A 25,295-nucleotide genomic window follows, 5' to 3' on the forward strand; every position below is an offset into this window, starting at 1 on the left:
CTCTATTAGGTCGTTACATTTTTTTTACAAAAACTCTTTTGTACTTCGTTAGGTGTTAAACTTGTCCAATACGATTGATTTCAAGTTTGATACTTTGAAACTTAAAATAAAGAAATGTTTACAAACTATGAAATGAAAATATTTTTTCCAGAACAAGATCGCGTTTCTCGTGAGAGGTGTAGCGGAACACGGAAATAAGGCAATCGAGCACAGGAATTGTGTTTCAGGTGAGTTGTAAACGATGCTTTTTTATAATTGTATCTATGATTTTTTATTAGGACAGCTCTATGCGTATGTCACCACTTGGATATTATTATTTTTCTATGTAATATCATAACAGGTTTATACAATTTTCAACCGTCCTAGAAAAAATATTACATAAAACTATTCCAGTTTTCATAGTTTTTGAGACTATATTAAACATAATACTCATTATTTTTGGTGAATGTTTTAAAATACATTTTGGGTTGGATCATAGATAACTGTGGATAATTTGGGATAAGTGACGAAATTGAGAATAATACGTTTTAATGGATCAAACAGAATTTCATTACTTCTGCACATCAAATTGATTATATGCCAATAATTCTGTAGAATATTACTCCCTAAGGGCTGTGACCTGAATTCTATGAGATATAATGAATTACTCATGAAAGGTAATTCAATATAACTGGTGCAAATGATGCAACGTGATTAAATTATAACCATTTAATTCTCAGTGAAACAACTAACTTTAACTATAATAGCCCACTCCGAAAACAATGATTACGTGTTTGCCAGCTGTACATATTATAAATAGTATTCAAACTTACTGTTAAGCAGTTTTCAGATCAATCAATAAGTCATACGTTTGAAATCAGTTTTTTTTTCTTCATTTAGTTAGCAACATACGTATAGTAACAATGTTTTTTTTTAACAAATGCAATAAAGTTTTACTAGCATGAGCATACGTTTCTAACCATAAACAATAATTTAGGAATTCTGTTATTAAGAATAAAGAAAAATAGAGGAAGTATCTCCACATACACTGCCACAAAACTTTTATGAATGTGAGGACAAATGAATACAAAGAGTTTAATTATTGGTTTACTAATGAAATGTTTAGTCTAACAAATAAAAATATTCATTAGACCTGACAAAAATAATCTGACCACCTTAAACTGCATTACATACATCCGAAGAACTTAGTACTGTCTGTGGACCAATCAAAGGAGCGATTTTTTTCCTTTAGCACGGATGCATCTGTGTGAGCCGTCACTAATATTGCAAGCCCTAAAATTAAAATTAGCTTTCAAGAAGAAAATACGAGATCAGTTTTTAATTTAGCTTTTATTTTTACCGTCTTCATGGTGCACCACATCATATAAAACAAAATAAGAGACAGGCTCTGTACATTTCAAGGTTAACAGTAGTGCATCTATCATAGGTAAGATAACAAACACGATTTGAATATTATTAATAGGTCTATTATACATAGAAAACTTCATTTTCGTAAGTTAAGAAGTAAATAGTGTAGTGACGTCTGATATAGCGTTCGTCACGCGTTCTATAAATGATAACTGGATAGACCTGGTAACAACTAGGCTGATCGTTTATCTAAACTCATATAAACGCCCAAGAACTGGAGGAATTTACAAGATGTCGACTAGTTTCTGAAGGTACTTGCTGCCTCAATAGTGGAACTATGAGCACGTATGAGAGTACCAGCAAGCCTCTCTAATAGCGATCTATATAGAAATATGTATTAAAGTACCAACAGTTTGAAGGTACCAACACAATCATTTAATTTAAAACCCTGTTTTTAAAAGTAAGAAAAAATAAGTAGTTGTTAAAAAATTCGATTCCTGATCTAATCAAACGGCCATCCTTGTGATTACTAGCTTACCTAAACATGGTCACTCTAAAATTGAATTCGCTAAATTTATGCCTACAAAAATTTTAATGTTCCATCGCTCCAATTACAGTTACTAGGCAACAATGTACTGCCTTGTGTGTGATTTCTTGTTAAAAGGTTGGTTTAGAAATGTGTAAAATATTATAAAACGCCACTAAAATCTGGTGAATTGTAAAAATAACGCGAAGTAATTTAACCTTAAAAAACAAAATAATGTCCTAATTAATTATACTGGCACGTAAAGTTTTATGTGCAATTGGTCATAAATGGCACTCTCCGATATTAAAAACATAGTTTAGTGTTCTATATCCATATCCGTATGCAATGTATATACGTATACTATGTATATGCGTATAATTGTATCTATGTAATTTTTATTGTTCCATTCGATTCGGTTAGATAAATAACAACCCTTTACAATAAAAAACAAAGTGTTATGATACTGTGCAAGGTAATGAAAATAAAATATAATACAAATCCTACATGTGGACACATAGTATGTCATTAAGTGAATTGTGTGATGGAACATTTATCGTTATAGACATATCAGAACATGTCGGTGGCCATTATCAGATGTGACAGGACAGACTTGCGTGCGGCGGGGAGGGTGTGGCCTGGACTGTACATGCGGAACTGACTTACAGAATAACCGACAGTTGGGGCTGAGAATAGGTACATTTTGATTTAATACCCTATTATAGTAAAAATATACCTAAAAACATTGTGTAAATACTTATTTATTTACCTTTAATATAATCATTCACAAATAAGTGTTGCATGTCATGTATATTTGCTATTTAAGTATGACCTTTCATTTGTTATTTACCTTTTCTTAAAGCAGTAGTTTGGAACGTACCTTTGTATATGAAGATAAAAAACTATTGTATATGTTCTAAATGTGCATGAAATGACAATTGGTTGCATAATATTATTTATCGTAAATATATTTGACTTATTTAACACATTCACTGTGTCAAGAGTGTAAAGTACCGACTTAGGGACAGCCGGGGCAGTCTACAGGATCGTCCACCGCAGTCAGTATGTTAAAGTGGAATTTGCTACAAACGTTCGTTAAGCATTATATATGGTTAAGAATATGATCATGCTACTTGCATCATTAGTTCTCAAGTACTCGGAAACAATACATTTTGACAGAAAATATCTAGTGAGGAACACAGTTTTTGGTAACATATATTTTTTTTTTTAATGATTAAAACTTCTTAACGTAATATTATCATTTGTAAACGATGTGGAAACATGATGATTAAGTAAGATTACATGGGAGTACATTGAATTACATAATTAAATAATGCCTCGATACAGTTTGCTAGAGGGGTATAAATATGAAGGGTTTCTATTTACTCGCAAAGGCCGTATGCAGGAGTCTACAGTGAGGAAGATGTGTCTTTGCAGGTGTGAAGCGACAGGGGACTTTATCACCAATACACAGCGCGCTAATCTACGTAAAACGGTGTTCCTTATCAAAACCTTTCTTGGACTTCAACGGATGTACTGAATATAACCTTATAATATAATATATATTATAAGGTATATAATATATATAACCTTTATAACCTTATATATATATATATATATATATATAATATATATATATATATATATATATATATATATATATATAAACACAACTGTAATACAACTAATGTAATATACGAGTTTGTAATTACCTATAAATGTTGTTTAAACCATTATTCGTGTGGCAGGACATATGTTCATAATTTAGGTTCAAGGCTAAATACGAACGAGCTCTGATAAAAAGTAAATTGTTTACAAATAAAACAAATCATGCATTAAAAAAAACAAAAAAAAGCATAAAAAGCAAGGTCATTAAATTGGGTTTAAAAGGAAAATACATTGGAACTAAATATAGGATAATAGTCTGTCTGTCTTCACACTCAAACATTTTTATGAAACACATGTAACACGTTAATGAAATTCTGCATTAAACTTCAGCAAAGCCTGTCACGTGACACGTGGTCTGACGTACCACGACCTCGACCTTGTCGTATCTTTTATTAATAAAAGTTAATTCAAAAAATAAAGGCAATAATATTTTTATTTTGACGTTTTAAAATCGTAGGTTTCGTGATGCAGCTTTCCACAACTAGATGTGACTCTACTTTCTCTCTAGATCTCAGTTTTCCTCTTTGTGAACTAGATAATACACAGAGAGATCATTCTATATAACAGGCTTATAATTAACAGAAATGTAACACTAGAGAGTAGGAAAACGTTAGCGAAATACTTTTTTAGCAACTGAAAGTCAACGGAAAGCTCCAATCAAAACGACCAAAAATCTGTGATGAATAATTGGAAAGTATCAATGATATATGAGGGTTGAGACGGGTACAAATAGCAAAGTAAAATTCAGCAATAGCAATATTGCACCACATGATGTGTTGACTACGTGGCGGTTCTATCTGCGCTTGTTGCGTGGTCAGATCCAATCAGTGGTTAATAATGAAATAGCAATTTTCCGTCTTGCCAGCTAACCAAGTGTAACATGTAACAAGGTAAGTAACTACCAGAAGTATAATTGTTATATTACATCTTCTTCACATCGACATGTTGTTAACAACTTTATATGGGGTTAATTTCTAAATTTTATTCCTACAAGTTGGTATATGTTAAATATGTTTTCAAATAATAATGCAATGTGTTGTATTGTAATGGTTTGTTGCTATTTCCGGCAGCTGTAGAAGGACAAAAATATGGAGTAAAGTGATTTTTAACTAGTTCATGGCATAATAATATATTAAAAGTCAAAGATGAAATTAATTGAAATTGGCACTATTTCTCAAGCTTTTTATCACAATTTTATCGGATTCAATTGTTGGTGGTTGATTCGCTACTTTAGCGCCACTTTTACGTAAGTAACTACTGAAATAATATCAAATTATGTTATATTGGAATCATTAACCTTCCTCCACTAGTAAAAAATTATATTTAAAAGTATAATAGTCTTCGTTTTACTTTAATTTTATTTCTATAAGGTTGCTCTTTCCCATAACTAGACACCCTAGAATAGTAAATAATTTTAATAGTCTCTTCAATCATAAGACGAATTATTATATAATTACGTTTTGTATCAAACTTGTCAGTATCACTTTAAAATTATAATTACTTTTAAATAGAAAAAGTTCAATATTTTCCTGACACATTGCTTTACTTATTAACTTTACCAATTAATAATTTATAATAAAAGATTAACCACGTTTCCTTCACCACAATTTTATATTACATTATTTCAATACGTGTGCTTCGTTCAATGGCCAAGTTAAAAGCAGCAGAAGGAGGTTAGATTAAATAGATTACACATTTATATTTGTTTTACGGAATTCCAATTTTCTTTAAACACAGTACAACTAATTTATTCTAAATGGTTTCTTGATAATGACGAGTTGACATAATTTTGCACGATACCTTTTTTTATATCTTGCAACGCATTCCACTACTGATCCCCATTTCTTAAATAATGTTTTGTAAGCCTTCAAAGTTCCTTTATTTTTATTCACTACAGAATCTCAAAAATTTTAGGTTACTTGAACGTAATTTAGCATATCCTTTATGGTAATTTTAGTTTTAGAATTTTAAATAGACATCATTCTGTTAAATATTATGCTACTGTATTAATTGTAATATAGTAACTCATGTTTAGTATTAATCATAGGAGACCTGTATCTGTCAAACTTAAAATAAGTTATAAATATTTATGTGAAATTTTAATATTTTCCGTCTAATAATAACATTCCAAGGCTTAGGCTTCATTCATTGCATACATTCTTGTTCACAGTGTCTGGTAGTACTTTGTTTGTCTGGAATCTTCCCTTAACTCTTGGGCTGGAACCATAAAACACTGTATCCTCCTTTGTTGAGATCCCTTCATAAACAATGCTCCCAGAACAGAGAAGAAGAATTTCATTAACTCTGGGACTCCGCTTATAAACGTGTTTATAAGATTCTAGTAATAACTATTCACACTTACGTATCAAACTCCATTTCAAATTTTGATAAATTCGTCTGTACACGTTTACAGTTATTCCGATAAACATTATTATTTATATTATTCTGTTAATTTCCAATTCTAAGCTTAACTACATTAATTCAATAATAACTCATTAAAAATCCTTTTACGTTTCACAATAAAATAAAATTTAATAAATATGTGTTGTAAAATGTTCATACTCTCAATATAACTTGCCCGCGATGTAATTTACTGTAAATAAAAATAAAAATTTTCCTGGCACCAAGAGCATATTCGTTTTAAATGCCATTCTAAAAACTCTTGAGCTAAGTGCTATTAAATGTTAGTATGCTGTCACTGAAATATAGTCCAATCTCTTGATTCATTTTAGTTTCAAAGTTTAAGAATAATGGTCAAGAACACTGATTTCGAAGGGTGAAATAGATTTTATAAATGGTAAAACTATTAAAATTTATCTTTCCAAGAATATTTGATTGAATTGCTTCGCTATTTCAGTAACAATTTACCTATTTTAGGCCAGTGTGGAGGAATTCTATTGTTAAAGTACCTAGGTTTTTAGTAATAAATTATGGTGTTCTATATCATTTTAAACTGCAAGTAGGCATATTTGATGTTGATATTATGTAAGTACTCATTACCAATAGCTTCAAATATCAAACAAAATTGCTAATGGATCTTATTTTGAGACTTTTCGTGTGCACGAAAAGTGTGAAATTCGAATAGCTCCAATGAATTATATATTTATGACTCCAAGGTTGAGTTTTCTTCATACCACGATCAAGACAACATGTTAAAAAGTGTATACTTTCTGGTACCACAGTTGAGTTTGATGTGTTGCGCCAATCAGTAAGGTATATTCATAAGCAGGTTTTCAGAAGCCCACTTTTGTCAAAAAACCTAAGGTGGATTTTTGAAAAAATTTTAAATCTGTTGTAAAATTTAGATATTACATGTTATATCTGAGTTATAGTTTTGATATTAAGTACTCCGTGCTTAACATCAACTTAACTGAGAACTTCCAGTTTTCTTTCTCCAAGTAATCTTTTCAAAAGTATAAATGTAAACAAATCAATTATAGTAGTTAAACCAATAAACATATACTAGATTGTCATTTTAATGTTTATAGAGAAAATCTGAATTCATTTCATAGGCTATTTCAATTATTAACTTGTATTTGCTGCAATGCAGTTATTATTGGAATGTTCGCCAGTTTAAAGCCCGGTCGGAGGGAAAAATTCTTCCTTAGTTGCCGCTAGGGTACATTGTAAACCTTTGTAAACATTGTAAAATTTCATGAATCTATCTATTATGGTTTTTGCTGGGCATTTATGAATTAGTCAGGACATCTTTTATATATGAATAGTATATATTATCTGACAAAACATCTAGAAGGCTACACTTTGCATGCTGACAACCGGATATAGCCTCAAATTATCATTAAGTATAAATCAAAAATCAACATGCATCCATGATATTTTCAACATTCGTCTTAACTCAGTATTCGGTTTTTGCTTGGAATCAGGTAACCATTTTTAATGCTATTGGTATACAGTATCTTAAACATTTTCCAGACTAGAAACACATTACTGAATAACCAAAAATTCTATTTATTTATTTATTTATTAAGATGTTTCTCCTCAACAAACGTTTTAAACTCGGGAATAAAATACTCTTCATTGCTGTAAACGAAATACATTTAGATGAGGTTAGTTTTAATTATGGCGCATTTAATAACAATAGCATGTTTAAGTCTTCAGTTACCGTGGCATGTTGTGACTGTTTCTATGTTAGGTAACTGCAGTATTTAATAATTAAATAAGAGCTGGGTTGCAAACCTTATTGTTCGCTGTAGTAGTCTCAGTACACTTTTCAAAGAACTTCAGTTTTAATATGTACAATGCAGAGTTTTGTTAAATGTCGTATGTTATTATATACATATATAAATGAAACAAATCAAATTTCATCATTAGTTTTAGGATTGTTTACATTTTGTGATAAGCAATTCCAGCAGTACAATCAACTCAATGTTTATTATATTATTATATCAAAGAGCGTACATAGGCCTACTTATATCTCCTTATGTACCAACAAGTCTATGTGCCAAATAGCGTACATACTTATATCTCCTTACACGGCGAGAAGATCCAGTGCTTAGAGACACTGAAAACTTTACATCTCCCTGACGCGCTTGAAACGTTAAATTAGTATTCATGTGTAATATTTTATATAATATGTCTTATAATAGTAGTCTATAGTTGAAAACATAGTAAATTTGCGGAATAAAAACATTATTTGGTTCAAATTACACATACAGTAAATACGACAAACTACATATTCGTAAATCTAAATAACTGAAATATAGTTTTTAATTGCTGTAAAAAAGATCAGAATTGTTTTATAGAAGAAATATTGGCTTCAATTTTAAAATTTATACGTTTTTGTATTTTCTGACGTATTTGATTTCAATGATATTTTAAATAAAAGTATTATGCACATTGTACAAGAAAGTAAATTTTATTTGTGTAATAATTTAATAAAATATTAACTACATGAGTAGAGCAACACGCCATGGTAGAATTAAATTTATTTACTATAAAAAAATAATAAAAATAATGCATATAAGTATTCTTTATGTATATTTGTCTCGAACGTAGAGAATAATTTGTGAATAGTCTTAATAATCTGAAGTAGCTTTAATATTTAGATACTTAAAGTTTTGTTTATTTGAATGATACGTGGAAAATTACATGATTAAAAACAATTAATTAAATTTCAGTTTTTCAGCTATTATTATCAACACAAAATACTAGAAAATCTCAGACAGATAATTAATAAAAAATTATTTACTTTTACTATCCTTTAGTAATTAAATAGTGAACATTATAATTTACATTTAAATATTTGAAACTTTATTCAAATAATAATCACTCTTCCCCTTTTGGCAAAATAGATCTCCAATGCGAAATTAATAGCGGTAATGGAATATACCCTTTAAAGTAATTAGGAAGACATTCCACGTTATTTGAATACCTCTACGATTTCAATGTTGAGATATTGACATTATTGACACTTATTCCGATGCTAAGGTTGAACTTTGCCTTATTGATCTGATCAATAAAAAGTCAAAAAGTGTATGCTTTCGGCCATTGTAATATACTTCCAGTCTCAGATGTTTCTGGTATCACAGTTGGGTTTGGTGTGGTGCCCCGATCGGTAAGATAGCCTTCAAAATAATTCAGAAGAAAAATAGGTTTTAAAATGTTGAGGAACCATTTTGTTTATGACCTAACAAAAGATATATTCTTAGACAAATATAAATTAATTAACATTGCACACTTATTGGGAATATGCGTGGTCATATTTAAATTTCATTCCATAACTGGTATGAATAAATAAATATAAATGCTCAGCCTCTAAATTAAATAACTCCAAACTCATTTGAAATGCTATACATTTTACTGATAATATCGAGTATGGTTAACGTGACTTAACCTTAACTACCTTGACATTTTGCCAAACGTTTTTTAATGCAGTCATTGCATGCCATTACGCTATGAATCTAAAGGTACTTAAACAATTTCTCGCAACACGCCAAGTCAATAACACACGTCTCATGTTTTATTGGAATATATCGAGAGCAAAACGTTAATAAAGGAGCATATAAATTTTTACTTTGTTTATATAGAGTCGATTATTCGTAGAATTACACTCGTATGATAAACTTGAATTTCGAACGGAACCAAATTTATCTGGTCTAGTCTTTATTTCTGTTATATATTTGAGCACTTTTTACATTCCATAATACAATTTGTATGAAATATTCCATAGGTACAATTTGTTTGAAATATTTCCCTACTGAAGTTCCACTGTAAGTTAATTTAAATATAAAACGAAAATATTTATAGCTGCTAATCATATTTAAATTACAGCCAAATAGTTAAGCATTGGTTAAGCATAGTTTAAGCATACCTCACTAGCGTAGGTAATTATTCTGTTTATCACGTGCTCCAGTAACCTAAAAATAGTTGTTTCATGTTAAATTATGATACATCATTTTAAAATTTTATCTTCAGTGTTTTATTGTCCTGTATTTTCAATAATTTGTTATGGTTCTCTTAATTGGTATTATTGCCTGTAAGTATATTAGAAAATTCTAGTCAGTAAAGTTCTGAGACTGTACAGTATGATTCACGTTTTATGTTTATAATTGCAGTTATAGTGCTGTCATTATTTTGAAGTAATTGATAATTTTATTTCACATAAAGGTGACACATAATTGTCTGAGTGTTAGCAAATCATATCACTCAAAATAACTGAAGCCTCCTTACCCGCGCAATACCTCGAGAATGAACTTACCTCTTTAGGTTAAAGTCTATACGCAATATTTTGCGCGGAGTTGGATTTCTATAAAAGCAACATGGAGTTTGATGCTGGTGCATGTCACTCCATGGGATTTGGTAGAGCGTCAGCAAAATAATTTACAATGGCCTTATGGTTAACTATGGTGACAGCGAGAGAACAGCAGAACAAACAAATTTGTAAACACGAAGTACAAAACGTACTTCGAAATTATTCGAACACGAACACATCGTAGGTAGAACGAAGCATGTGACTTGACAAACATAATGCCATAACACACAAAACACAATATCACATCGTTCACCACATTGGAGAAAAGACGGAAATATCGTATTGCAGCCAAGTGTGCGTAACAAAACGGTAATACTGTATGAACGAGTACAGTAATCCTCTTCCTTTCAGAATTGAAATCTTAACATTTAAAATGTTTTTCCATAAGATTTTCTTAGAACAGCGAGTTAAGAGAAATATTATTTTCTGTGAAATTTGTCACAGTTATGGCAAACTGTTTAACAATATATGTAGTTAATGTAACCAGGGTCTGGTGGCATATTTTATTTTAAAACACGAAAGAAGCATTTCGATAAGAGAAGTTGGGGACATTTTATTAAGTTTTCCTACCATCCGTAAATGATGGAATCTCTGAAATAACGCTGGTTCATGGACGTCAAGAAATATCACATCACCTACAAGGTGACTGACATTACTAGGTGGAGTAACATGACATTTTAAAATACCGTGATACACTCTGAAGTAATTCTTGCAAAATACGTGTTAAATACTTATAACCGTTTAAAATAAAACAGCAAACTGGTTTGGTTTAAAAATAATTACCTAGTAAAGGTTCAATATTCCAGTCCCTATTGTATTGACGACTCGATTTTTGAGGTAGGCGTTTGAAAGTATGACGTTATTCAAGTGTATGGAGATGAGATTCTGGTACAAAGTCGGTGCCTTGTTCCTCATAATTATGCAAATCATCCTGCCTCTCTTATACTTTTCCCCTTCAGACGCTGGAACACTTTGTTTTATGAACAAAGAAAATGAATTTAACATGCAAAGTTTAAGTTGTTTATGTTGAGTTATCTAAAGAATATAAAGTTATCAGAAAATGAGGTATTGTAATCGTACTTGTTTTAACGTCTGAGTCCGATAATGTGGAATGTGTATCAGACTTCCACTATTTACTGTTATTAACTATTTTTTTTAATAACACCTTTTCAACAAACAGTTTTACAAAGTTTTTCAATGTTTCATAATCACACTGCGGAACTTCATGAAACCTCACGAAACCTTTACAATCACGAAATCATCCTACAATTGTAGATACTACAGATCATAAATTACTCTTAAACATAGTTACTCGGTAAAGGACAATTTAGACACATAACATTACGAGTATTAAACATTCAAAAATACAACACATATTTTCGTATCAATTCTTATCAAAGGTTTGTTTAAAAAGGTTTTCTTATTTTAAACGTAACCTACCTATCTGTCCACGAGGAACTACAGGCATTTAGAACATAAAACTTGGTTTAATTTTGAAATGAGGCCTAAAAAACGGCCAAAGTATACCAGGTATATGATTTAGGGAGTAGTATGATTTGTAATCATTATTTGTCTGTTTGGGAAATTAAATTTTTTTAATTATATATAATTTAAGAAACGGCAAATTTTTAAATAACTGTTGTTGCGCAATTAAAAAAAATGTTTATAAGTAAAAACGTGCCACTCCCTCCAGCCACTTTCATGTAAGTTCCTATCCTTATTTTAAATTATTTCTTTGGTCTAAAATATTCTAACTGAAATTCCTTCCACTCCTCGTTTAATAATGAAATAATCTTTTTCTATTTGCCCTGTCTTCAGATTTTTCACCTTGAAGAGATGGGACCAAAATGTTCTCAAAAAGTATATATTTTTCAATCTAAACCGAATCCACCAACTTAATATTTTTGACAGCATGTATATCACGTTGTTTATGTGTGAAAGAGTAATCCACATTACCACAACATAAATCAACCCTCACGCGCCGCGACGCCGACGCCGCTGCTTGCAGGTGCGTGAGTCACATTCTCATCCATTAGTGACAGTTTATTTTAGTCATCCATTTTACAGCAGTTTCTGTTTGAGGGCTATCAGATAATTACATTTTATGTAACTAAAAAGTACACTACACTTAAATTGACTAAAATTATGTAAAACTGTTGGTATTTTATGATTTGTATTGAAAATCGAAAAATAACATCAATTCAGCAAATATTGGTTTTAAAAAGTCTATAGATGACTTTTATAAAAATAAACATGAATTGTTTATTTTTATGACTAACAAAGGTTAACAGTAAGTAACGGAGTGTCAAATTTTGGCACACCCACAATGCTCCTGTAACCTTTGGTAGCAAAATTTTATGTGGGCACTGATATTGGTATAGTATACAATGTTAATTTCCTCCATTTCCTTGCCACTAATGTTTGTTTATGAACATATTTTAAGAACAATAGAACAACAATCCGATATTTACAGGATCAGTTACTATTCACTATTCACAAATATATAATATTTTTAACTGGCTTCAAAAAGGAACATTTCTATGATCTTTTTTTAATGTATGTCCCCCAATTTTTTACTATGTATACAATACGAGGTAGAATGGTATAGAGGGCTTGAGAGCTCTAACTCCACCTCTTCAATAAAGACATTTTTCATTCATTCCTTCATTCATTCTTTCATTTATTCGTTAATTTTTTCAAAACGACTGAACCGATTTAGATTAAACTTAAACAAAAAGGTCTGCCCCACTTAGGTCGTCTTATGGACTAGGCCAGAAAATTACTTTTGAAGTTTTACATATGAAAACCATACAGAGAAGCCAGACAAATCAGTTTGTTGGGAAGCATTTTTCTTCAGAACTGCTAGAAAACCCCACTTTTGTGTTTGACAACCAATGATCAGAACTTACCTCAAAGATTGTAGGGAACGTATCACTTTCCATGGTAATATTCCGAGAGGCTATTGGAGGTAATATATATACAATACATTTAGAAGTATCGGGGCAGGATTGAGTGCGGAGATTTGAATTTCTCAAATCATCATTTCGTACCTCAGAGTTGCTGTATAAAGCTTCTCCGTTTGCATCAGGAAATGACGTTCCTCTAGGAATCATTTTATTCATGGCACTGAGGAACGAGAGAGAAAGAGTTGCTGGTGATGCACACACTTATTTTAACGACCATAGCTCAACTCACAGATTCCAGTGAACTCCCCAAATTCTGTTGGAGCAATGCCGTATCTGTCTTAGAACAGTGAGGTAGGACAGAGTCCAGAAAGTAGTGGATTTCAGATACATTTAGCTTACTCCATAGTAAATATTCCTTCTTGTATCAGGATTCCTCCAAAATGTTTTTGAAACATGACAAAAAGCAACGAGATGGAATATGTTGCCGAATTGTACTTTTTTAGCTATCATTTTCCTAATGAATGCCAATAAATATATCACTGCATTAGTTTGGAATAATTCAAGTTTCTTGGGCATGATTAATTTAATCTCCTATTAAAAATCGACACGTTCTCTTACGAACCAACACACCTATTTCATTGTAGTCTCTGAACAACTTCATATGTATTCCTTATTATATTAAGGTAGAGAATACACAACATTATTCATTAAAATTTTAAAAAAATAATAAAATGTACAAAATACAAATAAATTTACTTAAACTAAAAGTAAGGAACTGAAGTTAAAGATAATGTTAAATTTACGAAATGAAAGTTACTCAAAAGCCAATAAAACAACATTTATGAAGGCGGCCCCATTATTTAATAACTTAAAAAGTATCATATAATACGAATCATGTAATTTAAAGATATAACGTGGTTATTGAAACTAATTTAAAAGAATTAGTTTTCTTAGAACATGGTCTCATGAATAAATAAATAAATTATATCATTGAATTACTTCACTAACAAGGTAGATTAAATACGTATACTTATGATTCAGAAAGGCCAGTTCATTGTACTTACCAATATTCAACTATTGAATGTATCAACTACTATGATGTAAAAATTTTCCTGTCGTTGCTTATGAAATTACATTTAGAAACATTATATTTAGAAGGAATATGATAAAGGGGAAATGTTTATATATATATATATATATATTATATATATATATATATATATATATATATATTAATATTAGCTAGGATTAACATTTAAAATTGTATTTTTTTTAATGTTTTATCTGAATATTTTCTTACTCTGTACTTACCACCGTTTGCAGAAGAGAGGTTTCAATAAGAAATGTTGTTACTATCAAGCTTACTCTATGCGTTCACACTACAAATGTAAAAAAAAAATTAAAAATACCGGTAAAATTAACTTAACTGCTTATTTTGTTGTGCTATCTATCTTAAAACAATGCATCCACAATACACTTGATTACATTTAAAAGGCTCTTTAAAGTTACATTTTGCTACTTTAGAGGCCAATATAGGATTTTTGCTATTTAGGGACCATTATGGAGTAGAACGAAGAATTTTTTTAAAGAAATGAAATTCATGCCAGGGACCCTTTGAAATTCCAAGTAAAATTGAAGTACAATCAGCTTTTTATATGTCTTTGTGTTTACTAAATACTAAAAGTACAATAACCCTAGATTGAAGTTATTTTGCATATGTGAAATATTGCAAGCAACGTGCTATTTATTAATTTGGCTGTTCAACCTTCACACGTAGTAGTTATACAGTCAGGACATGCAACGGGGCACATGCCATTTAATGTAAATGCTCATTCTTAAAAGGACATTGTTTGAAAAAAGGTATTATCCAACCATTGGACGTTTCGGCTAAATTGGTTTGTAACTTTTGTAATCGTAAATCTCTTCTGGAACTTAAACTTAGATTACTGCTTTTTAGCAGGCAAAATGTGGCAATCATCTTACAGGTACTCACTGCTATTATAACTTGCTACATGAGGTGGGTTGATCGGACTGAAAATTGCTATTTTATTATCAACCTTTGAATGTATCTGAGCACGCAACAAACACTCAGGTAATAAACTATCGCTACTTCTCTCTGACGAACAATCCACGATAGAGTGGCTTGTTCCCTGGAGATTGGCTACAAACTTATATTCTGAATCAGAGATTAGAATGTGCCTATCAAGCTCCTTTTTTTAATTTGTATATAGATTAGTAGAGACAACGCAGCAGATCTGCTCAATATCTGATTAGCCAGTGCTAATGAAAGCAGTACGAGACGTTTGTTATGAGAAGTAGCAACAGAACGTGGCCGTAACAACTACCTATTTATTTATAGGACCTACTTCACTTGTAGACTGCGATGGGCTCATAATTTAATTCAGAATAATATGATATTCACCACCCAGCACCAGTGAGGTCGATCGAGATTTCAGCTTATTATGTGGTTCATTAGAAGTAGTTATTTGGACGAAGCATCATGGACTCCAAGACATTGACATTTTCACTAAGAAGAGGAGAGGTATATTTATGTACTTTATCGAGAAAAATTCCGTTTACATGATGTAGCACATCAATCCGTTCTTTGCATAAAGCTGGAATACAGTCCGGTGACTTATGCACGAACAAGATATGTCTTTTCCATAGAATTACCAATTCTTCTAGTTTTGTTGTTACATATTCTCATTGCTCATGTTTACTTACCCAAAAACTTGAGAAAATCTTCGTAAACAACATGAATTTGTGTACTAGAGAAACTGCATCTCAGGCCGATGGGAGTCTTTGCTGTGATGTTGCTGGCCCTTGTCAGCTTCTAGCGGGTAGTGGATACATCAGAAACTATCATGAAAATGGCTTGAAAAAGATTGGAATGTTACCTATTTGTTTTACGTTTTATGAATCTTTTTATCAGATTTACAACTCTGTCCAATTTTAATTGTTTATTTAATTAATGTTTTATTTATAAATTGTTGTTGATTTTGGAATTTTTTGCCTTCGATCCGGTAGACTGCGCTACGACGCGTAATACAACGTGAACTGATACTTAACAGCTGTTAATACTTTCAGCTGAAGTCCGCCAAAGAGGCAAAAACATTTGTTTACATTTAAAATGTAGAAAATTATTATTGTAAAGTGCTTGATCAGTAGTGTAATGCAGATTGCCTAGAAGAAGTTATTGCCTAATAATGATAGCATCTATTATCAATAAACTATCTAATACAATGAAAATACTATTAAATGCTGTTATAAAAACCACCTCATTGTACAAAGCCGTGAATTTTTGCACATAAGGTACTCAAATTTGGTTAGATCGAAGGTAAATGAAAAGAGCCGAAAGAAGAGGCTTTATGATCAAAATTGGTTTTCTTTGATACATCGGAGCACAAGGCAAACTCCACAACAATACTGGAAATATCTTAGACAGAAAATTAATTTTAACATCGATTTTTGATTCTTTATGACCTAATTAGTATATCGAGATTAATCCATATAAATTAATTTTACTGAATAACATATGAACACCTAGCAAAAACCACGAAATATGGAGGCAGGGAATATGGTACATAACCGTATAATGCGCCCAAGAGGTTCACGAAGGAACGACTATCAATTATCTCAGGAATGTTTAGAATGTGACAGAAAAATAATACGTAAATATAGTGTACTGTTTTTCAACAGAAAATTTCGTGCGAAGCCGCGGTCAACTGCTAGTTATATTATATATTTATCACTTATTATACTTAGCCAGAACGGACACTTGGAGCGTAATAACCCTTTTTTTCTTTTATTTATGTCGTATTCGAGTAGATAAGAAAATGCATGCTGCTTTAAGCCTGGACTCCAGAAAAATTGTGGGAATAGTTCTACAGCCAGGAAGTGTGAATGGGTTAAATTCAGTTTTTACACGAATAAACAATGCAGATAATGACATGCATTTAAAAAACAATAAAAGTAAATTAAGACATTTTACAATTCATTGTTTTAACAGTCTAGATATAACTAAAAATACCTTTCTGGTTTAGAAATTTTTTTTCCTTGTTATTTCACTTGTTTTTTTTACAACCAGACTAGAAGTTACACAACTTTCGTTCCACATTATTCACAGCTTAACATCAATTTATCTTGTTCAATTGATGACATAATTATCACCTGTATATTTTAGTGATATAACTTTTACCTACAAATAAACAGACAATAAAATTGAATAATGTACAAATATTCGTCAGTGCATCTGTAGTACATCTAAAAACTAATTGAGATAAGTAAAATGTTACGTAGTGTTTAGTTTTGTAGTTGAATATAATTCTTTTGGGGCTGATGATTTTCAATAAACTATTCCACGGTCTACTGGTACGAATTGGATTATTATTTCGTTCTTAGAACTTAAAGTCACTTTAGATTTTTTTAATGATATTTTATGATTTTTTTAAATATGTTTTACCTTAATATACCAATTTAATTCATAAAGCTATCTGGAACTTCTGAAGCAATTTCAATTTACTCAGGAAATCTGAATACAAATAAATTCGAAAAAGTATTTCAATTGTCAAACTGTTAACTGAATTTAACTTATTCATGGTTATTTTAATGAGATTTAAATAGATTTGATTGAAGCTTTTTGCTGAATAGAATAGACTTTTAGATTAATATACATACGCCAGTAAAATAAACTACCCAACATCTACTATAAATATGTTGTACTTCTAAATTACCACTACCGTTACGTACGAGACAATATCGATACAATTATTTCAATCTGAGATCTTTTAAATTTTAGATAAATTAAAAAATAGGAACAAAATGGATTATTTTAAATTTTAAACAGACTCAATTAATATATAGTATATTAAAAAAAAATAATGTTCAAGGCTAGCACAAAGGATATTTTCTAAAAAGGAATATCATTTACGTCTTGTACAGTAGAGTGAACTAGATATTATAAGAATAAGAGAAGAATAAGAATAGATTTATTTCCTTTTTTTTTATACAATGGTACAGTATTATACAAAACAGTAAATTATTTACAAAATTAATATAACCAATGAGTTCTTACCTATAAACTTAACTACACATTATACTCGTACTATATTTAAAAATTTACAAATATGGATAAAAGGAAATCTAGGGTCTCTTAGGCAATGCCTGTTTTGAGGTTCCTACAATTTAAATTAACAAAAAAAATCTCAGCTAACAGAGAGGAAAAAAATTATACTAACTTTAAAAACAAACGGTCAACTTTACTTGAATTGTTGCCATACCTAAACTCTGCAAAAACTTCAACAAACAAACAAAATCGGTAAAAAAGAATTAATAAAAAATAATTATTAATCACCGACATCATTGTGAATTTATTATTTTGTAATATTTTGGGAAAATACAGGCTGTAGTCAGTTGTACCATAAAAACTACTCATTTGTCACTATATTATGTTTACTGCTGTATATTAAAAAGAAAATCAACACTATTTACTTCTACAAGATAATCATTTAATTTTTTTTTTTTAAGTGAATTTAGTGGATGAATTTTTTATATTGTCTGGTAATTTATTAAACATGCGAGGCGCGATAAAGTTGTAAGTTCTAGTAAAGTATGCATTGTTTGGTTTGGGAACAATGAAATTGCTACAGTTTCTAAGTTTTGTTCTATACTTATTTGCTGGTTGAGGATTGATACCACTCTTAGAGTAAAATGAACATATTACCTTATAAGCAAACAAATGATAAAGTTTGAGAATTTTAAGTGTTTTAAAAAGCGGGCTTGTATGTTCAAATTTATTTTTAAGACACATCAATCTTAATATATGCTTTTGCTGTATGTATATTATGTCTAAGTAAGTCTTATAAGTACTACCCCAAATCACGATTCCATATTCCAAACGACTTTGAACCAATGAAAAATATAGCATACGCAAAACATCTATATCACATAAGTTCCTTAAAAAATAAAAATATCTTGTTATGTTGTTTAATTTAGCCCTTAATTTAATTATGTGTGCTTTCCAAGAAACATCACTTTCTAATATAACACCCAAGTATTTTATCTCATTTGTGGATTTGACAAATGTGCACTCATCTCTTAAACACGTTCCCATACAATTATTTTCAAGGCAGAACGCACACATGTATCTAACTTTTTTGAAGACAGTTGGGTTTTGTTTTAAGGTAAAAGTAATAAATTTGGTTTTTTCTGAACTCAAGACCATACAATTAGTTGAAAACCACCACTTTAATGCTTTAAGATCTTCCTCCATTGCTATTTCTACTGTATTCCACTCAAGTCCTTTGTAAGACAATGCCGTATCGTCAGCAAAAGATGTCAAGTTACCCTTAAATGTAGCTCCGCACAAATCATTTATATAGATTATAAATAATAGTGCACCCAATACCGAACCCTGCGGAACACCACTTGTTATCTCGCCCAAGTTACTCATAACTGAACTCACTTTAACGCATTGTTTTCTCTCCAAAAGACAGCTTTCAAACCATTTATGAACAATACCTCTAATACCACACGAATTAAGTTTGTCCAGAAGAATTTTATGATTAACCGTATCAAATGCCTTCCTAATGTCCAAAAATAATCCTCCCACGCACTTCCCTTCATTTAAACCATTGTGTACATCAGTCATAAAATTAATTAAAGCATGCTCGGTATTCAGCCCAGATCTAAATCCAAATTGGTTGCAGCTAAAAAGTTTGTATTTTGCAAAAAACCTATTATTCTTTTTTTCATTAATTTCTCAAATACCTTGGAGAAACATGACAACAAGGATATTGGCCTGTAACTGTTACATTGTGTTTTGGATCCATTCTTGTATATAGGTATCACTACAGCAAGTTTAAGTTTTTCTGGAAAAACTCCAGTAGTAAAACTTAAGTTTATGATATACGTTAGAACATCAATAATTTTAGTTTTTATTTTCTTCAATAAGACAGAACTAATTCCATCTACACCTGCAGCACTGTTGTTTTTTAGAGAATCAATTGTAAGTATAATCTCTTGTGGTAATACTGGTTCTAAATATATTGACTTTCTTTCAATTCTATTTAAAAACTGGTTTTTATAAGGCAGATTTAAGAAATTATTACTGATTTGTGAATTTAAATTTATTTGATTTACTATATCCAAAAAGAAAGAGTTAAATTCATTAGCTACTACAAAGGGTTCATCAACAACATCATCATCATTAATTTGAACTTTTATCTGACAATCATTTTCTCTTCCTTGACCTGTTAATTTATTCACTAATTTCCATGTAGATTTCGAGTTTCCTTTACTTTGCTCAAATTGATATTTGTAATATTTATTTTTGAGGTCCTTAATATCTATTTTTAACTTATTTCTAAACGCTGAATAATATTTTTTTAATTCCACATTTTGAGGGTGCTTTTTTACTAATTTAAATAGATGATTTCTTTTCTTTATTTTCATGCAAATGTAATCATTAATCCAAGGCTTGATTTTAGTGAAAGATGAATAATTAGATTTAACTTCAACCTTACTTTCAATTATGAACGTCTCCAATACGTCAAAAAACTTATCGAATGCAGATGACGCATCAAGCCGACCATACACCGGTGTCCAGTCAGCGTTGTCTATCAACTGTTCCAAACGTTTGTAATCAGTGCGGCAGCGAGGAGCGGAGGGACGGGGAGGCACAGCTCCGCTCCCCTCCGCCCCTCCCAACACGCACACTTGTACTTGCACGAGTGAGTGGTCAGTTATGTCCAGATGCCTAACACTTGCTTCTACATTTACAACACCTTTATCAGAAAGCCTAACAAACACATGATCTATACAAGTTTTTGACTCATTAGTTATTCTAGTTGGTTCATTCAAACAGTTTTCTAAACCATTAATTGCCATAAAACTACTGTATTCATACGTTGCTGTTTTAAAATTATAACAATCCAAAATATTTATATTTACATCTCCGACCCACAATAAATTTTTAATATTTTTAAAAGTATTATTCATTCTGCTGAACAACATTTTCATATCATCAACAAAAACATCCGCTGTAAAGGACTGCAATCTATAAATAGCGATCAATGAAAACTTTTTACCCATTATTTCAAACGACAACAGGAGCAAATCAGGTGATTGACAAGATAGATCTAATTTACTAACATATATCAATGACTTTTTAAAATAAATTGCTATACCACCCGCCCTGTGTTGTTCATTACATTTAAAATATACATTATAATTATTTAAATTGTATAAATTAACTTCATTAGAATTTATCCAAATTTCAGATAAAATTATTATGTCAGGAGAAAAATTGTTACTTATCATTTCAGCTGAAAATAGATCAAAGTTTGCTCTTATGGTTCTAATATCCTGATGAAATATTACTACATTATTTTCCATTTATTGTTACATAAAATGTAAAAAACCTGAATCAAGAATGAAACAGATATTAATAATAAGGGTATATCTCAGAAAATTAATACTATTAAAGTACAAACTATATATAATCAGATAAATAAAAATTGCATTTTAAATAATTACTTGGTTTATAAATTTTCTTAGAAAAAATCAAACTAAGGTATAATAGCTTAGTAATACACCGGTAACTCAAAATTGATCTTTGGAAGGTGATTACCATTATCGTTACAACCTACAGGTTAGCTATGTCAGCCTGACAGGTCACCTAAATCACTGGACTCTTCTCTTCTTTGCGCATGAGGATCTTCCCGTTGCGGACCCACAGGAACCTGTATCCTTTGTCCTTCTTTGCCTTCCTCGCCTCCGCGAACAGTCTCCGCCTTGTAGGTGAAAGGGACTCGTTCAGGTACACAGGCTGATCCATTGTCCAGTTCATGTGTCTGGTCGAGAAGTTGGATTTCACACGACGTTTCTTCAGAAGTTCCTCCTTGTCTAGACGTCTAACAAACTTCAGTATTATACCAGGTGGTGGACTTCCAGGTTCAGATCGTCTCCCCAGTCGATGACAGGCATCTATCATCGAGTCAGTTATATCCATATCCAAACCTTTCCCGACATCCTTGATCACTTGCACAACATCCTCATTCTTGCTCTCAGGAACTCCATGGATTTCGACCGCGTTCAGCCTCGAGTATTGCTCCATGTCTTCGATCTTACGCTCAAGCTCAGAAACTTTACGTGTTAATCTATTGTTTTCTGCTATTATTTCATCTACTATCTTCAAACATTTATCAATGGACTCCTTATGCTCAATCACTGACCTCGTATTTTCTTCCAATTTTTCATTCATGTGTTCGTAGGCCTTATTAAAGTCCGCCTCTTGCTTTTTCTGGTTATCAGCGATTTCTATGATTTTCTGCATTACATCCTCCAAAGTGAGCGACCCCTCAGTAACTTCAGCATCAAAACGAAGACTTTTCCTTCTTACTGCACTACAAGGCTTACACCTCCATGGCAAACCCTCTGCATTTAGACATTCTACGTCAGCCCTACTATAGTTGTAACACTGCGCATGGAACTCCTTTTTGCAGTCACTGCACTGCAACTTAACTTGGTTAGATTTCACAGGTTTCACACACACGTCACAAACAGCCATGTTTGAAAAAATAATAGCGAACCAGCGAAATAAAATATTGTCGATGTAAACACCAAAATAAGTATACAAAGTAGAAAATAAATAGAAAGCTTGCACTAACTGGCATATACAGGTTAGGCTTAGAACGACCAGCACACAGCGTTATCTCTGCGACCTTCACTCTCTGAGCGCCGACTCATGTATTAATATTTTCTTCATCTGTGAATAACACTATAATTCAAATACAAATATTTTCCTATGATAATAAACACAACAACATTAATAAGGCAAAAATGAAACGTACTCCTAATTTGGGAAATAAACAACGTTTTAGTGTGTTTTTGAATAAATGAAGTATAAATTGAATAGACGCTATAGTTTACTTGTATGTGTTATGTCTTATTATTACTCTTGTACGGGCATTCATTATTTCACTCTCAAATTTAACTTTTAGAACGTCTGATTAAACCTCGATAAAGCAGTAATAACTTAGTTTGTTTCGTCGCTATGGGAGTTGAGTTTGCATCAAAACTTGAGCACAGTAACAAGATTTTAATTTTCCGTTGTCTTCTCTAATAGAATATGTGATGTTTTGCTGTTTTCCTTTCAAGCAGAAGGTTATTCGTCCTAAAAAGAGCACTATAAATAAGTATAATTTTTCATATAGTTTTCACAAGCAAATATTTTTAATGCTAAAATTGTATTTTTATTGGAGGGTCTTTTTAAATAGATAGGTGCTGTTAGCATGGTGTATGCAAAGTACAAGTGAGTTGTACTTCTTTCTCAACTCATATACCTTTATGTATATGGAGTATAGTAAATTATCATTAAATATTAATGATTATTTAATGATAAGTTTTTAAAGAAAGCCCCATTTTTTATTCAGAATCTTATAGATTCTTAAGGCCAAGAATGGTTTCTACGGAAAGAACATTTTTGTAAAGTTTCCTGAAGTATTTTATAATATATATCATACTTTTAATATTTAAGAAACATATTCTAACTTTGTCGGACAGCAAACAGCTGATGAAATATTCAGCTTAAGTTCGCCAAAAAGCCTCGACTATGCTTTCAATCACGTTACGTTTAGGGACTTTACATACTCCTCGAAGGATGTACAAGTTACCTCTTGAGAGGGAATCTCGAACTTGGCGAAGATATACCAGGCACCTTTACAGAGTATAAAAAATAGAGTTTCTAATAGTATACTCTTAAGATATGACAAGGCGTGAGCGCATCATGCCGGGTCCAGACAATAGATTCCAGTTCGCTGAAGAGAGAATAACGGTTTATGGCTCGGAACAAAATAATGCAAGTCGTGACGCTCCACTGACTTGAGCAGATCTCAGAGTAATGGTTGGCACAATACTCTTAGGTGTTAATTATGTGTAACGCACTCTGCACTAATGTGATTGTGAGGGATCAGAAATTACATAGCACTGCAAGTATTTCATTAAGATAACGGTTTAGATATATAGTACACGTTTAGATATACAATTGTTACATTTTTAATATACAATTTATGAATTGTTGCTTTTCATTTAAATTATATTTCCTATCATTTAGAATCAATCCAGCCAATATTGTTTGATCAAAACGCTGTGTGCAATATGTGATAAGGAACTAGTACGCTTACACAGAGTGCAGTTGTACAAATAACTTTACTCCCGACAATGTGTTGAAATATCGAATTCCCGGTACTTTATACTTCAGTTATAAAGTGCTGCTGAATCAACGAATTCTTAGTAGATTATATTTTCAAATTCATATCTGAATTTGTAGAACTAACATAAAACATGTCTGAAAGTCAAAGTCTGTTTGTGAAATTATTATCTATAATGATGTTTATTCAAAACTGTTTACATTTTAAAATAAGCTGTTTTGATAAGCTATTCGTTTCTTTAACGCTTCAATCAATTGAACTTTAACGAAATATTTGTTATGTTTATCAAAATTTAATTTCTGAATAAATCCTAATATGCGATGCTTGAGAAATGTCATATGGGCTTGGCAACAACGGAATTTGTACGTTCATATCAAGGCTGTCTTCAGGATTGTTTCTTATTCAATTTTTGCAGTACCGTTCTTTGCATAAGAAGCCCAAGGGAAATCCGAGAGCTCTTAAGCGAGTCATATTCTCTCTGAGTTTTGTTTCTAACAAAGTGGAATGTTTCATTGGATTTCCCTTTGAGTTGCCTACCGGAATGGCAAGTTTACCTTACAATCTGCTGTGTCATATCTCTTTCTGTTGATTTACAAACAAACATTGTATTACAATTTTTTTCAAACCTGATGTCAGTGTGTACTAACGTGGATATTGCACTGATTAAGACAGCTTTTGGCAGATAGGCGTGTGAAAGTCATCTCATCAAAAGTTAATTCAGTATACTCAAATAATATGGTTATATATGAATTCTTATGAACAGAATTACAAATAAATAAATCTCCCCATAAATTAAAAATGGACATCCTGTTTTACAGACATTAATACTTACAGTATTTAAAAGTTTATAATTTATAGTTACTCAGTAC

General features: G+C 31.1%; 1 protein-coding gene across 1 annotated transcript; it reads right to left on the bottom strand.

Moving 5' to 3' along the window:
* Positions 1-21,893: 21,893 nt before the first annotated feature.
* LOC124363600 lies at positions 21,894-22,784 on the bottom strand. The gene has a single exon (XM_046818856.1). The coding sequence runs from the start codon at positions 22,782-22,784 to the stop codon at positions 21,894-21,896; it is 891 nt and encodes a 296-aa protein (XP_046674812.1).
* Positions 22,785-25,295: the final 2,511 nt, after the last annotated feature.

The sequence above is a fragment of the Homalodisca vitripennis genome, chromosome 5 (assembly GCF_021130785.1).
Source record: "Homalodisca vitripennis isolate AUS2020 chromosome 5, UT_GWSS_2.1, whole genome shotgun sequence".
Lineage (NCBI taxonomy): Eukaryota > Metazoa > Arthropoda > Insecta > Hemiptera > Cicadellidae > Homalodisca > Homalodisca vitripennis.